Below are 17573 nucleotides of genomic sequence, written 5' to 3' on the forward strand. Positions count from 1 at the left end.
TGTGATTGAAAGCTAAATTTTAAGCCTTAATACTATAGCCCTAACCATTCTTCCCAATCCAACGTAATAATCTAACCATCCCAAAAAATGTTATAAATTCATCTTATACGAATTATATGGATTAATTTGCTATAACAAAAGTTCTATTGAAATCATGATTTACCATATTTTCCTACGACTATCCAATATCAATCTTTACTCATTTAGCAAGGTGAATCCTAGGACTTAAAATGTTCATATCTCAGCCCAAGGTTACATTTTTATAATTTAATATTTTATCACACCTAAAGCATTTCCAACTCTCCCTAACACACGAATTCATATGAAAATTTTAATCACCGTACTCCTAACATTTTCTACTAACTATTCCTAAACCATGCCATAACTACCCCTTACATCTTACTTAACCACTAGCCACTAATCATAATAAAATTAATAACATATAAGCCACACTTTTTAATTTACTATACCTAACCACTTACAAATAAAAAAATTTACACATAAATATGCTAACCCTACTAAACTCATTTAACTCCTAACTAATTTAAAATTTAACACATACATATTACAAATTCTAAAATCCCACTTACTTAACATCTACTCACTATCCTCCTTCCCAAACAACCTCAACCTAAGTGGGCACCTATGGAGAGGGCCCCATCATTAACACGGCGGCATGCTCTTCCCAAGCGCCCAACTCCAAGGAAATGGGGAAGCTTTCAAGGTAAAAGGACGCCTGACAAGTGTTAGCCATAACGGGGTCCCTTTTATACAATGCTACACAATTGCTAAAGGATGGCGTAAAAAGGGGGGGGGGGGACTACCTGTCCCATCGAGTTCCCATGCTCGAGTCGTTAGCACTTTTTGTGGAAAGATGGTTACTTGTTGACTTAACTTTTCCATGCATTAATATGCATAACCCTTATCAGCATGTGGCACCTCTTTCCTGAACTTTCGAACCTGTTTATGTTTATCTTATTGAGTATTGTTTATTTTAATTTTTCTCATAGCATAAAGGACCACTTGGTTCTTGGCGCTTGTCCAATGTCTTGTCATGGGCAAGTTTTCAAGTTTATCCTATGTTTAGGAAGGGTCACGGTTATAATGTGACTTTGTATTATTATTATTTATATATTTTTCTTTTTTTCTTTTTAATTTTATTAATGTGTAACTTTTATTTATTTTCTTTTTATTCTTTTTTAAATTAAGATGTAGATGTGGCTTAGGGGTCACATGATTCAAATAGTACCATACTGTCATTAGGACAGATATCGATAAGAAAGTTTGTCTAGGATTTATTTATTTATAAGCTACTTCATTGTTGTAGGACAACCTAGAATTTTAAGGAATATTCTACTAATATTTTATTGCTCTGTATTTGGGAAGGATTTATTTTCCTTCCCCATACATTTTCCAGAGAGGAAAAAGAAGTAGACCTACAGCAAAATGTCTTGTAGATTTGCATTATATGTTTTCTTTCACAACCAATCCTCATTCCAAACTATGATGTGGTTTATTTGATGGCTCATCTACTTAGTAAGTGTATTAAAATTTGGAAACCAAAGGACATGATATTCATGTAATCAAAAAAACCACTTTCTATGGCATTATTGGGTGCACACAAGAATTGCATGAAATCAACTAAGTTTTCAATTTGCACAATTACAACTAGTGGTAATCCTTTATCTATGAAGTATTACTATCTATTGGCCATCTACATACAAAATTTCCTCATAACTTATCAATTGAACATAAAAGAGCTTCTTATAAAATTAACATTCCATTAAAAAAATGTGCAAGCAGGACAAGAGAATGGATATCAATGCAGATTTCATCAGTAAAATTTCACAATAAAGAATGTTTAATTAGCAAGGTGTATACATTCCCTAAACTTTCTTCAGATTTACCAAATGATAGCAATGATACCAATGTAAATTTGCAACTTATACCAATGGTTTCATTATACACAAAACTCCAAATGATCATTACTTTACAATGAAACATATGTGTACAAGACTCACAATACACCTTTTCTCCTGCTCATATAGTAACAAAGTATACCCTTTTACATCACATTGGAGATACACAAGAGACTCTCAATTTATGTACATTGAGATAACATAAACATTGAACTATCTTTACACATTTGGAACTTCTCACTTGACAAGGTTGAAACCCTAAAACTTCATGGCATGAATCTTCACAACCTACACAAACACACAAAATAGGAACCATGGAGTCTCACCTCCCAACCTAGGCTTCTTTGAAGCCACCCACCGAGCAGGGGAAACAAGAACCAAACAGGTTACACACATACATCACAAAACTTTGCATGAATATACAACACAAACACAATCAACACCCTTCCATGGCTTGCACAATGATTCTCCATTGGAATCATAAAACGTTGGGTGAAGGTGGGCTCTTCAAGGAGGAGAAATTCTAACAACATAAATATCATATTGCCAATGCATGTTGCCTCTCAAGGCCTTCAAAAACAACCCTCTTCTCCTTATCCACCAAACCTCCTTATACCTCCCAAACAACAATATTTCATGGCCATGATGGAGCCCTTGCTCCATGATAATAACAAACCTCATCATGAGGTACAAAGAAAAATTTCCTTTCTCACCTGCAATGTCAAGCCCAACTTGTGCCCTTCACCCAAGGCTTCTCTGCCCTCCCAAGGGTGAGTGAAGCCTTCACACCCGTAATCACAAACAACTCTCACATTCAAACAAGAAAAAAAACAGCAAAACAAATGAAGAACAAAAAAAAACCAAGACCAAGAAAGGATCTCCAAAAGCACAAAACACATTCACTTCTTCCCAACACAATAACAAGCTCATACCATAAGATTGACAATGCAATGCATACTCCATTGATAACTCTCCACACTTGTAGACTCTCTTGTTCATACAAAAAAAATAAAATAAAAGAACATGTTCAAGTCACCAACCTTGGTCCAAGCTAGGGTAAGGATAGTTGTGGAAGAGCTCCCTTAATCTCCCTCCAAAACTTAGCTGTCTCTAAAATTAGAGAGTGGGTGAATTACCCACTAACTTGTCACTCCCCCCCCTAAAAGACTCTCCACTAACCATTTTTAGTAAGAACATCAAGCCTCCCTTTCTTACATTGTGGCTCCTCCAAAATAAGAAGGTTGACCAAGTGGGATTGAGAGAGTTCTATCATGGAAAAACTCCCAATTTCGAATTGGTCTAAGTAGGCTTTGTTTAAGGGGTTCCCAAAACTAGGAAAACATTAAAATAGTTAAATTTAGGCCCCTAACCTACTATACTACCATTAGAGTGGCTTTTTAACAACAAAGTAACACCTTAGGATCCCATTTAGACCCCCTAAACTCCTTGTCAAGTTTGAATTCGAATTTTAACATGATGTGACCCATCAAACACTCTCTCCCAAATAGGAGTACTTAAGCATTAATTTGGAAAGAAGGAAGAGGACCAAGATTGAGTGACCTTGAAACCAACACTATAGGTGACATGTCATCAACACATAGACTATACAAGTGTCAAGTGACACATCTAAAAAAAAATACATTACATTTTCCTTGACATGCCCTTAATGCACCTAGGTTATGATTAAACATATTCTCAAGCAAGAAAGCAATCATGCAATTACAAAGAAAATTACTTCCACAATAAGGCTTTTGAATCTTCCAAAGATTCACCTTGGTTAAACTATGTCATAGGGTTTGGAATTGTTTCCCCCAAGAATTTCCATGGTTCCACGTCCTGCACAATAAACTCGAGCATCAGTAGTCCAAGGAGTCATATAACCTATATAACATACAAGTGTGCAGTGATAATCATAATTCAGGTAATTTTTTCTTATTTAAATCATCCAAGATGTTAGAATAACCAATCTACATAACATAAGTCATCAGATAAACATCTATGTGCATATTAAAATCAATTTATCATTTACTAGTGTATCATAAATCATCATAACTGCTTCTCTGACTATCATAATCATCCATCTCATAAAGCATCATAACCAAATTAACATCTATCCATAATCGTCTCATCATTTAGCATCACATCAAAATTCTAATAATATGAATTCATGAAATTGCATCCAGATATTTCAACCATTTCCTACACAATAGTAGGTTCTAAGTGCATACGATAATGTAAACCACTGCTACTAAGTATCAAGGTGTGTAAATATACAAATCCATAATCCATCAAGTCCCAGATAACTTTCAAAATATCTAGATCTTGAATATCCAAAATGTAAATAAAATATCCATGCTATGACGGGTTGGGGTGAGGCCTCACAGGGTGTTGAAGAGAGTATGATTTACTAGATCACCAAGTGAAAGTGTTGAAGGTGATTTTAACTATAGGCTAATATGATTATTCTACAGAAGTAGAATAAGTGTGTATTGGAATATTTAAAATATAGGTTTTTATCTTTTCCTTTAAAGAGAGGCTCTTAGTGTAAGGGTTACATTTTTGTTAAAGAAATATTTGAAGAATAAATATTTATATAGATAAATTGTGTGGGACATGATGCTCCAATTCTATTGAAAATATTTGATGGTTTATTTACTTTATATTGTTGAAATATTATGTGTGATTGAGAAGTGCAAATTTTTTGTGTGCTCCAATTCAAGAGATGTCATCTTTATTTTTGAGTGTTTGAGAAGGAGTGATTATAAAAGTGAAAAGTGTTAATTTGTGAGATGAAGAGTTTCATAAACATTTCTTAATCTTTGTAAGCTATGAGTTTTTGAATTTCTTGTTTATTTGGTTGATAAGAAGGCTGAAATCAAGGCTCCAAATTTGCGGAACCTTGGTGCTAGTGTGATTATATACAATCTAACTATGACTTCCACTTAGATGTCTAATATTGTAGTGAAAATTTGGATGGTACTAATTATGCTACTTGAGAATGTGAGATTGAGTTAATATTACAAATCAAAGGTTTATTAGAAGTAGCCTAAGAAGAAAAAGTAAATAGATCAAAGTCAACCTAATAAGTGGCATCAAATGGATATGAATGAATGTGCTACAGTTTATGGCTAATTAGTCGAGGGATTAAGCCCCATGTTTAATGTTACAAATGAAAGGTTTATTGGAAGTAGCCAGAGAAGAAAAAGTACATAGATCAAAGTCAACATGACATCAAATGGATTTGAATGAACCTACTATAGTTTTATGGAAAATTAGTCTAGGGATTAAGCCTCATGTTCAAAATCTAAAAGATAACTGAAAATTGAGAATACAAAATAGAAGAAAAATGTGGTCCTTTTTAGAATAAAGAAAAAATACTTGAAAAATTCAATATAGAAATAATCACAAGAAATAGAATAAATATATTGATGCTCAAAATAGGAAAATTCATTGAAAACAACAAAATTAATGTAGAGAGAAGACAAGAAGGGCATAAAAGTGATAGATATTTTAAGAAATTGCAAAGGATATTTAATCAAAAGACAATAGAATTTGGTTCTAGAAGAGGGTGATTATCATGTAATAATAGCTTCTTTAGATACTCATCAAAGTGAGTAAGTAATACATGATATCTTGATGTAGGCACTAGCTAACATTTGAGTTATGTTGGTAAAAAGATTTGTCACAGTAGAATTTTTCCAACGGAGTGTGTGACAAACTACTCACAACAGTTGGATAGGCCCTTGATATGCGGCCTTCCTCTATGTTTAGAGGAGCAGCTCCCTCATATGATATAATTTTGAAGCTTTTCAAATAAATAATCTAAAATTAAAAGGTGAGAAAGCTCATGATGATGAATGCACCACATGACTCCAAGGCTTTCCCAAACTACTAAATTAAAATTGCTAATAACAACAATCAAGATCTACACTTGAAAACTATTACTAGCACAATGTTGATCCATAGATTCATAAACATCTACACCATACTATGAGAATGCTCACTACAAAGAGAATCAACATTTATAACAATTTAGATTCAGAAGAAGAGAACTCAAATTGCACATTCCTTTATTTTCTTGCACCAAGAACCTAATAGGAATTTTTTATTACAAAGACAAAATCTATACATACTTTCCAAATATCATCTCCTAACCAAAATTTTAGCATAGTGCTCCCTCTTTCGAAAGCCAAAAAAGTCCCTTATTACATTGATTTTTAGGAATTTATAGCCAATCTAGATTAACCAACTTTTCGGATTCGTAAATACCCAAAAAATTAGAGTTTGGAATGCTTGAAGAAGGTTCATAACCAACTCTAACCCCTAAAGCTTAACTACAATTAGAAAAATCAAAATTAGAGTTAATTCTAAAGTTGATCTTTTTACAAAATACATCAATAAAATCCCAAGACAACTTTACACAAAAGTGTTTCTAACTTTAAATTCCCTGAGCTCATCCCTTGATCTGTAGGTGTTGCCAGCAACTAAGTCAAGGTTACCTTGTATGCTCTGAATGATTTGATGACCTGAGCCAAACTTTTGTTTTTAATCATGATTAAACTTTGCATCTTCCGTTTGCATAGCTCATGTATTCTTCTAACTTCATCCAACTCTGTGATGCAACCTGGCAAATTCTGAGCACAGGAGTCTAATGTGATCTATAGTGAAAGCCTGAAGAGAAAAGTCAGCCCATTTTTTCTTGCATCTAAATCACCATTGGACAAGCATGAAATAATTTGAGCTTTACCAAATGTGTTTCTTTATAAAGGTCCTCAAACAACTCCCTAAACATCATTTGAATGCTTCCACTATGACTCAGGATGGAAGGATGGCACTTTGTTTGTGTCTCCAAATGAAATTATTTTACCTCATTGCTCAAGACGAGCTTCTTAATATGAGAATTTTTTCTAAAGCTTTTTCATAGTGCAGAGTACTTTTCATACACTTGGTAATTGAATATGTGCATTTTCTTTTCAAATCTCGAGCACTTTTGTCAAACAATTGACATTCTAATCAAATAGATATCATGGTACATAAAGTGTTGAAACATTTGGGTTACGAGATCTGTAAAATGTGATTTCTACATTCACTGAATCTCCTCCTTCGTGAAGGTATGCATTCAGAGCTTTCAAATAATGAATTAGGATATCATCATATTGGTCCAGTGGGCAGCATACATATTTGCCAGTATTCACATATGATGTTTTATGGCTCCAATTTCAAAAGGTGCTCTGCTACACAGCTCCCCAGCTTCTACATTTTCGTGGCTTCTATAGGTGCCGAGCAATGCTACCCATCCAACTGCACCAGGATCAAATGGCATGTTTCTCATTAAATTTTCCACATCTTTGAAATTTCCACCATGACCAAGAAGGTCAATCATGCAATTTTAGTGGTCCAAAGTTGGACTAATGCAATGGTGTTGGCTCATGGATTCAAAATAGCAATTTCCTTCATCCACTAGCCATGAGTGACTACAGGCAGCAAGAACAACAATAAAGGTCACATGAGTTGGCTTGATGCCTTCATCTAGCATTTTTTCAAAGACTTTGAGAGCTTGTTTACCACAACCATGGTGAGCATGGCCTGTAATAATGACATTGCAAGAGATTGCGTCTTGTTTAGGCATTTTGTTAAATAGATAGCATGCAACCTCTATGCATCCGCATTTGGAATACATGGTAATAAGAGCATTGACAATAGAAACATGCAAACCAAATTCGATTCTCATGAGAAGGGCATGAAACTGCTTGCCCAATTCTAATACTACAAGGCCACCACATATATTGAGACAATAGACAAAGCTACATTCATCTGGTTTTATTCTTTCTTGCCGCATTTGAATAAACAACTTCAACATATCTTCATAGTAGTCATTATGTGAATATCCAGAGAGCATTGAATTCCATACCACTGTATCTCTCTCATGTAATATTTCAAACACTTTCTGAGCACAATCTATCTGGCACACAAATCACGTGTCTTGTTAAACATTCAACCAAATGATTTTTTTTTAAAACTTCCTATATGCCCACGGCTGCTAACAAAAGTGACGAGGCTTTGTCTAACATCTAACTAGATTGCCAGTTACAAAGAACAATGCTCACGCCTTGGTCTTTTCCGTTATCATTTAAATCTTCAGACATCTTCAATGCTTGTCATCCTCCAAACAAACCCGTGTTGTTTTACTTGTCAAAATGTAGGTCTGGACCTGCCTGCATGGCTGAGAGTTTAAATTTGGTTAAACTTTCACTAGGCCTGGTCTATGCCTTTGAAAATGTAGAACTCATTGATTATTTTGCAAATTCTTTGAGATAAAAACCATATGAAATGGTGTGGACTGTATGAGCTACGATTAATCAAACCATCGAATACCACTATTGTGAGAAAACTCAATTAAAATCAAACTTAATCTCAAAACTGTAACCATAAAAATTTTACACGACTCTTGCAAAAGTGCTCGGCACATAAAGGTCTCGAGTGCTAGTTTTACTCGGCACTTGATGGTGCTGAGTGGTAGGTTGCTCGGCACTTGAAGAAAAGTGCTCGGCATAGGAAGGTGCCGAGTGCCAAATTTACTCGGCACTTGCTCGACACTTGATAGTGCCAAGTGATAGGCAACAGGTGCCGAGTGAACTCAGCACAAAGAGGAGCTCAGTAGCAATAGATGCCGAGTATGCTCAGCTCCAAGAGAAATGGTCGGCATCAATAGATGTCAAGTGAGCTCGGCTCCAACTGAAAAATTATAACTTAAGAGATTTCAACGTGAATGCTTTCACCATTAAAACCAGAGAGCCAAAGTTTTAAGCTTTCAAAAAAATTTCTCAAATGCAACGTACAAGGAAAGATCAATAGATTCAAGTATGCTTGCTTGCTTTCTATTCAACTAAAATTTAAACTATTACAAAATCTGGGAGCATTCGGCTTCAACCAGAAAACCCAAAAATAACCGTAAACTAATTATGCTTCAAAAAAAATTCAAACCTGCAACTCTAATGGCTGCATACAAAGGTGCCTGGAGCAATCACTGCTTCAACAGGATGAGTCTAACAATGAAAAACTTACAGAGTGAGAAAGGGAAACACGTGCAACTACAGGTACAAACTTCTTTCCTTCTTCCTTCTCTGCTCATCTCTGCAACTTCTCTCTAATCTGTTTGATCTGCAAAAACTCTACTGAATGAATGAATAACATTCCTTTTGTCAAATTCCATTTTCCCTCTCAACGTTCAAATTTCAAAGACTTACCTACCAAAATTAAATGCCTACCGATCATGGATGCCTATGGTGCTGACAGGGTAGATGGGTGTGGGGCTCGAGGGCAAACAACTGGCTCTTGATGTTAATTTCCAACACTCCCCCTTTGTCTTGAGACCCACAAACAAGGATCACTGCTGATCCAAATCAACTACACCAAGACTCTATCTTAGGTGCACAAAAGTTCCAATGCCTAATGGCTTGGTAAAGATGTCTGCTAGTTGCTGCTCAGACCTGCAAAATTCCATCTCGATATCCCCATTCTCCACCAACTCTCTGATGAAGTGATATCTGATCTCTATATGCTTGCTTCTCCCATGGAAGACTGGATTCTTGGACAATGCAATTGGTGAGATGTTTTCACAATAAATTGTGGTTCCATCCTCTCGCCTTTCATTCAAATCTATCAAGATCCTCCTTAGCCAAATTACTTGACATGCTGATGCATTTTCTGCAATGTATTCAGTCTCTGCTGTAGATTGAGCAATAATAGGTTGCTTCTTGGATGCCCATAAATTGCACCCGATCCCATATGAAACATGTATCCAAAAGTGCTCTTCCTATCATCTAAACTTCCAGCCCAATCACTATCAGTATAACCAACCAACTTTAAATCATCATTTGTAGTATACAAAATTCCAAATCCCTTGGTACCTTTCACATACCTTAAGACCCTCTTTCCCACTTGCCAATGGGAATCCTTTGGTGTTTCCATAAATCTGGAAATATCAGACTTACTACATGCATAAGGTCTGGCCGAGTTGTAGTCAAATACATTAGACTTCCAACCATACTCTTGTATAGTGTTAGATCCACTCTCTTGCTAGAGTCTTCCTTGCTCAACTTTAGACTTACTATTGTTGATGTAGAGGCTGCCTTACTGTTTTGCATTTTAAATCTCTCCAAGATCTGCCCTGCATATTTTTCTTGAGAGATGAAAATTCCATCATGCATTTTTTTTACTTCTATGCCTACAAAGTATTTCAAGAGACCTAGGTCTATCATTTCAAATTCACTTTTCATGGCCTCTTTGAACTCACCAATTTGAGCCTTTTCATTACTAGTAAAAATCAAGTCATCTACATACAAGACAACAATCAATACATTACCATCTGCTGCCTTGATGTGAAGAGTGGGCTCACCATTGCTTTTGCTAAAGCCATTGCTCATCAAATATGAGTCAATCCTATTGTACCATGCCCTTGGAGCTTGCTTGATCCCATAAAGAGCTCTCTTCAATCTATATACTTTATTCTTTTCACCTGCAACTTCATAACCAAGTGGCTGCTCCACATACACTTCTTCTTTCAATACACCATTAAGGAAGTAAAACTTTACATCCATTTGAAATACCTTCCACTTGTGCTGAGCTACAATTGTTATGACAACACACACGGTTTCCATTCTTGCAACTGGGGCATAGGTCTCATCATAATATCTTCCATACTGCTATTTGTAGCCCTTGACTACCAGCCTTGCCTTATGCCTATCAATCTTGCCTTCAGTATTGCATTTGGTCTTATAGACCCATTTCACTCCAATCACTTGCTTCTTGGGAGGAAATTCAGTTAGCTCCCATGTCTTATTCCTTTCTATGGCATCTATTTCCTCATCCATGGCCTTACACCATTTCTTCTCCTTAATAGCTTCTTCAAAATATATTGGATCACTATGAGAAAATAATGCAAAATTAACACTCTCATCATAATCTTCATACGTTTCATCTTGGTATAACTCCCTAAGACTCTTGGTCTTTCTTGGTAACAGGGAGGAGAGTGTGGGATTAGAATCTTCATTTGGTTGCATTGCTGACTAGCTCGGTCTTCATAGGTGCTCGGCACTGACACTCGATCATGCCTAGAGGAGCTCGTCAATGACTGAACCTACTTGCCTTTTCTTCTATTTGCTCCTTCTTGTTGTTCATCAGCATCTTCTTCACTCATAATTGGCACTTTACTAGAAGTGCACGGTGACTCATCAATTGAACCATACCAAGACTGATTTTAAAGAAATTCCACATCTCTTGAAAGCATCATCTTGTTATTCAATGGGTCATACAATCTATATGCCTTTGATTCTGGGTTGTACCTTGTGAAAATGCATTTCACACCTTTGTCATCAAATTTTTGCCTTTGCTCTTTAGGCACATGTGCATATGCAACACATCCAAACACCCTTACGTGTTCAACTATCCATCTTATTCGTGACCAAGCTTCCATTGGAGTTTTATCATGGATTTCCTTTGTAGGACACCTATTAATTAGGTAAACTGTTGTTGCCATAGCCTCTCCCCATAATTCAATTGGGAGACCTTTCTCTTTCATCATGCTCCTTGCCATTTCAACAATGTTCCTGTTCTTTCTTTCAGCCACTCCATTATGCTATGGTGTATAACTGGCTGTGAGCTCTTTCTTAATGCCATGTTTCCTACAAAAATTTACAAAAGAATTGGAGGTATACTCCCCTCCTATATCTAATCTAAGGACCTTGATATAGTGTCCACATTCTCTTTCATCTTGGGCTTTAAATTCTACAAATTTATTAAATGCTTTAGATTTATTCTTTAAGAAATACACCCATGTCCTACGACTGAAATCATCAATGAATGTCATAAAATAAGTACTCCCCCCAATGGAAGTAACTTGCATAGGGTCGACTAGGTCAGTATGCACTAACTCTAATGGATATCTAGCCCTCCTAGAATTTCCAGAATTAAAGGGAAGCCTATGTTGCTTACCCAAAATACAAGCCTCACACTTGTCACATGAATTTCCTATTCGTGGCAAACCTTCTACCATTCTTTTATTTGACAATAATTTTAAACCAGCATAGCCAAGATGACCATAACTGAGGTGCCATAGCCGTGAGGGATCTTCAATCAAACTCCTTAGAGCTGATTGTGTGGGAGGTGCAGCACAAACTTGAGATTAGAAACATGTCTCTATCCTCAAGGGAAACATTCTATTCTTTGTCATTTGAACTGCTGCAAGTAAATTCTTGCTCCCATCCTTTTCATGAATGACACACGTGTCATTCTCCATCAGCACTTTGTATCCATTTTGAATGAGCTGACCAATGCTCATCAAATTGTGCTTCATACTAGGGGCAAAATACATATTTTGTATTTCCTTTTTCTCACCTTTCTTGGTGCGGACCATAATAGATCCTTTGCCCATAACTGGTAGGGTTCCATTGTTACCCATTTCAATTTCAGATTTAAAACTCTTGTCAATGAATGAAAACAAGGTTTCATTACCACTCATGTGGTTTTTACATCCACTATTGAGGTACCAAACCTCAGGGCTTCCTTCTTCACCAACATTACACATGTTGAAGGCAGCAGCATTGGGTCCACTTCCCATATTCACATCAGCCACATTTACTTGTCCTGACTGATCATTCTGCTTCTTCCAGCATTCATTTGCATAATGCCCATATTTATGATAGTAGTATCATTCTACACTACTCTTATTTGAGTTGTAGTTTTTCTTACCTCCTTTTGAAGTATTTTGTGAGCTACTTGCTCCATCTGCTCTTCCTGAGCTTTCTGCTGCAGCATTTCTTTGTCCTCCATTTCCTCGGCCTCTACCTCTGGAGTTCTTGCCTGAGCCATTTCTTCCTCTCCCCCTTCCTTTTGGATTTGACTGAGCCTTGAATGCTTGCTCTTGGGTAGAAGAAGATGTGGATCTATTGATCCTATACTCATGGGTTTGAAGAGAACCCATCAACTCATCCATTGTCAAAGTAGTGAGGTCTTTTGCCTCTTCTATGGTCATCACCAAATGGTCATATTTGTGAGGTAGACTCCTCAATATCTTTTCCACTATCCTCTTCTCTTGATAGTCTTCTCCATTTGACTTCAGTTGGTTAATCATATTGGAGGTTCTTGAACTAAAGTCTGAAACTGATTCATTCTCTTTCATCTGAAGGTTCTCAAATTCCCTCCTTATATTCTATAGCTTTACAGTACGGACTTTATCAGTCCCCTTGAAGTTTGTCTCAAGGATATCCCATGCTTCCTTTGCATAATTTGCTACTGCAATCTTTGGAAAAATTGTCTCTATCATTGCTGCTTCAATCAAGCTTAATGCTTTTGCATCTTTTCTCCTTGACTCTTTCAAATGAGTCTTCTGTGCATTTGTGAGGGCAGCATACTGAGTTGGATCAGTCACATCATTGAACCAATTAACTACAAACTCCCACAAATCATTTACAAACATAATGGTTTTCATTTTCTTTGCAAATGTATCATAATTCTGTCCATTAAATGATGGTGGTTGTTGCCAGATCTTTCCTACATCTCCTGCCATGATAAATATCCCAAGAAAACAAATGCCCTAACTCACTTTGGATGTGGGACCTCAAAGCTTTGATACCATGTGAGAAAACTCAATTAAAATCAAACTTAATCTCACAACTATAACCCTAAAAGCTTTACGCAGCTCTTACAAAAGTGCTTGGCACATAAAGGTGTCGAGTGCCAGTTTTACTCAGCACTTGATGGTTCTGAGTGGTAGGTTGATCAGCACTTGAAGAAAAGTGCTCGGCATAAGAAGGTGCCGAGTGTCAGATTTACTCGACACTTGCTCGACACTTGATAGTGCCGAGTGACAAGCAACAGGTGCCGAGTGAACTTGGCACAAAGAGGAGCTTGGTAGCAATAGATGCCGAGTATGCTCGGCTCCAAGAGAAATGCTCAGCAACAATAGATGTCGAGTGAGCTCGGCTCCAACTGAGAAATTATAACTTAAGATATTTCAACATGAATGCTTTCACCATTAAAACTACAGAGCCAAAGTTTTAAGCTTCCAAAAAAATTTCTCAAATGCAACATACAAGGAAAGATCAATAGATTCAAGTATGCTTGCTTTCTTTGTATTTAACTGAGATTTAAACTATTACAAAATCTGGGAGCATTCGGCTTTAACCAGAAAACCCTAAAATAACCCTAAACTGATTATGCTTCAAAAAAACTTTAAACCTGCAACTCTAATGGTTGCATACAAAGGTGCCTGGAGCAATCACTACTTCAACAGGACGAATCTAACAATGACAAACTTACAGAGTGAGCAAGGGAAACACGTGCAACTGGAGGCACAAACTTCTTTCCTTCTTCCTTCTCTGCTTAGCTCTGCAACTTCTCTCTAATATGCTTGATCTGTAAAAACTCTACTGAATGAATGAATAACATTCCTTTTGTCACATTCCATTTTTCCTCTCAACGGTCAAATTTCAAAAACTTACCTACCAAAATTAAATGCCTGTCGACCATGGATGCCTGCAGTGCTGACAGGGTAGATGGGTGTGGGGCTTGAGGACAAACAACTAGCTCTTGACGTTAATTTCCAACAACTGTCTATGTTATTCCACATTTCTATGTGTTGTCATGGCAGGGAGAACAAGCTGCATTAACCATGCAAATGTTCTTTAATTACTCTGTCGTACACTTTCAACATTTTGTGTGTTGGTCTCACCTCATTCAACCCGCAGGTCTGGGCTTGCATGCGTGACTGAGCAATGTTCATTCCAAACAGCATGCCTATCATTATTTAAAATCTTTCATGCTTCTCACATTTTTCATTTTCTCGAAGAAAAAAAACTCACGATGCTATCACAGGAGTGAATATAGAATAAAACATTAGATGGCAAAATGATAGACTGAATATGTGAATAGATTTCAATAAATTCTATGAACTGTGAGGGAGGTAATGTCACGTAGTGCAATAAAAATCAATGATATGGGGAAAACAAACTGGTGCATTGAGGGGGGCTATCAAAAATTGGCATCCTTGAAAACACAGTCATCCTCTTAGAATTCACCACCATTGACCTGGGAGTGTCTTCTTTTTCAACTAAAACCAATCTTCCAAATTATATCAGTGAATTTTATTTCCTGCTACCAATTGTTTTAATAGGTAGGTTTGGGGTTGGGGAGTTCGGGTTAGGATTAGGTTAAAAATTTTGAGTACGGGGAGAGAGAGTATGGCTAGTACATGGAGAGAGAAAAATTGAGCAGAAAAACTCAAACTCAAACTCAAACCATGTACTTCTCTCTAAAAGGTTTGAGTACGTGGAGAGAGAAAAGTACATGGAGAGAGACGGTTGTGGAAAGGGGAATGAAACTCAAACTCAAACTCTGTACTTCTCTCTAAAAGTTTTAGTACATGGAGAGAGAAAAATACGAGGAGAGAGAGTTTGATTTTTCTTGAGGATTAATCTCTCTTTCTAATTAATTAACATAATTAAACTCTCTGTAAAAATTTTGGGTAACAAGTTATAACAAAACAAAATGTGCAAGAAAGTTTCTTAGTGATGAGAGTTCACATGACACTGAAGGACTAGGTAGAATTTCAGTGAAAGAAAATAATGACAAAAATGTGAAAATAACTAATGTAGATCTTGTACCTAAGTTGATCAAAAATCTTCTTTCAGTGAGTCAAATAACTCAACATGGTTATAAGGTGGAGTTTCTTTTTTAGATAAGTGTTATGGATACAAAATAATGGCAGCATAAGTTGAGAATGATGGAATATATAAACGTTCAACATATGGTGATAAGAAGGCTTATATTACTATAAGATCATCCTTAAGTGAGTTATGGCATCAAAGATACTATTACTTAAATTATCAAAGTTTGGCTATGCTTTCAAAGATGAATATGATTCATAGACTACCTTGGATAAAAATAAATATAAATGTGTGTGAAGAATGCATGGTTGGTAAACATGATATGGACACTTTTGAGAGGTCTACACGGAGAGCAATCAAATGTCTTGAACTTTTCCATATTGATTTGTGTGATCCTATGAAACCAACATCAAAGGGAGGAACTAGATATATTTTAATTTTTATTAATGATTTTTCAAGGAAAATTCATGTTTACCTCTTGAAGCAAAAGGATGAATTGTTTAGAAAATTTTATATGTTTAAAGGTCTCGTGGAAAATGGAAATGGAAATAAATTCAAGTAAATAAAAAGCGATAATGGTGGAAAATATATAAATAATAAAATCAAATCCATTTTCTTGAATATCATAAAATCAAGAGAGAAATGACAATTAGATATACTCAACAAAATAACATTGTTGAAAGGAAGACCAAAACTTTATAAAAATGACACTTTGTATAATACAATCTAACGATCTGCCTTCGTTTCCACGAGCTGAAGCTGTTAATACCGCATCTTATTTATTAAATAGATCTCCCACAAGTATTTTGCAAAACATTAAGCTTGGAGTGGGAAGAAACCAAATTTTAAGCATTCTAAAGTCTTTTGATGTGAAGTATGTGCTCAAATACCCGATCAGATTGGAGAGAATAATTTTGATAAGAAAAGTTTTGTTCTCAATTTAGAAAAATATTCTCATATTTTAGTGTATGTGTTCTATTGTGCTGTATTTTTTCTCAGCAAGTCGGTGAATGGGGAGTCAGAATATGTGTGCTGTCTTGTACTCTGCACATTTATGCATACTTAGTTTTTTTAGTAGTTATAACACTGATAATAGTTTAAGTGAAACTATATATCTGTGGGTTTTCTGATGAAAATCAGTTTAGCCCTAAATTGTGAAGGGATTCAAGTAGTATTTGTACTTCCATGAAAACAAAATATAGGCTGGTCGTGGTAGTGTTTTTACGATAGTCTCAGTAATATTACTATTATTTGTAATTACTGAGATTATCATATTTGAGGTGCGAGCACCTATCACCACACAGAGCCACGACAGATTTTGGCGTGGAATGACGAAGAGCAGCATACCAACAACGTTATTTGCGATTATACGACAGTGTCTGAGGGTAAAACTATAAGACCCTTAATATATATATGTTGCAGTGAAAGAGGTTGCATATTTAAAATATTTAATGTGGATATTTATCTATGTTGCCAATAGTATAGAGCATTCCTATAACTTTCATGCAAAGCCCGGTAGGACATTTGGAAACCAAAATGTTAAACAATTGATCAGGATTCCATGCCTTCATTGACAGGTACAATTATTTTGCTCATTGAATATTCTGCGACAGCTATTCTCTTAAGGCTTCACATAACTCGCTGTATTTATCATCCGTTATCAATTGATATCACGGTGGAGATTTCTTCCACTACATGTAGTAAAAAACTAATCTAACATTAATCAGTTGATACGTATTGTGGTTGTATTCTTCTGAAAAAATATATTGGGAACTAGGTAATTCCTTTTACTGACACTCAGTTATGGAGCAATAAACAATTGGGTTTCAATCTTATTGTAAAAAGGCTCCATCATTTCTTTAGTTGTGGAGTTTCAATACTTCTACATTCTGAAATTAATCTTTCTATTTACGTTCCACTTCCACTTGGTCCAATAAGCAATTGGATGTCAATTAAATTTTTTAAAAAACTAGATAGATTCTTCTTGGTG

The 17573-nt window shown here is 35.9% G+C and overlaps 1 protein-coding gene across 1 annotated transcript; it reads right to left on the reverse strand.

Moving 5' to 3' along the window:
• Window positions 1–7110: 7110 nt before the first annotated feature.
• LOC149535420 (putative pentatricopeptide repeat-containing protein At3g23330) lies at window positions 7111–14721 on the reverse strand. Its single transcript, XM_089806133.1, has 3 exons — window positions 14650–14721; window positions 7398–7881; window positions 7111–7220 (listed from the first exon to the last, which is right to left on the reverse strand). The coding sequence occupies exons 1-3, from the start codon at window positions 14719–14721 to the stop codon at window positions 7111–7113; spliced, it is 666 nt and encodes a 221-aa protein (XP_089662259.1).
• Between the last annotated feature and the right edge of the window lie 2852 nt (window positions 14722–17573).

This window comes from Cupressus sempervirens, chromosome 10 (genome assembly GCF_028749045.1).
Source record: "Cupressus sempervirens isolate cs-2001-9-10 chromosome 10, ASM2874904v1, whole genome shotgun sequence".
NCBI classification, from domain to species: Eukaryota; Viridiplantae; Streptophyta; class Pinopsida; order Cupressales; family Cupressaceae; genus Cupressus; species Cupressus sempervirens.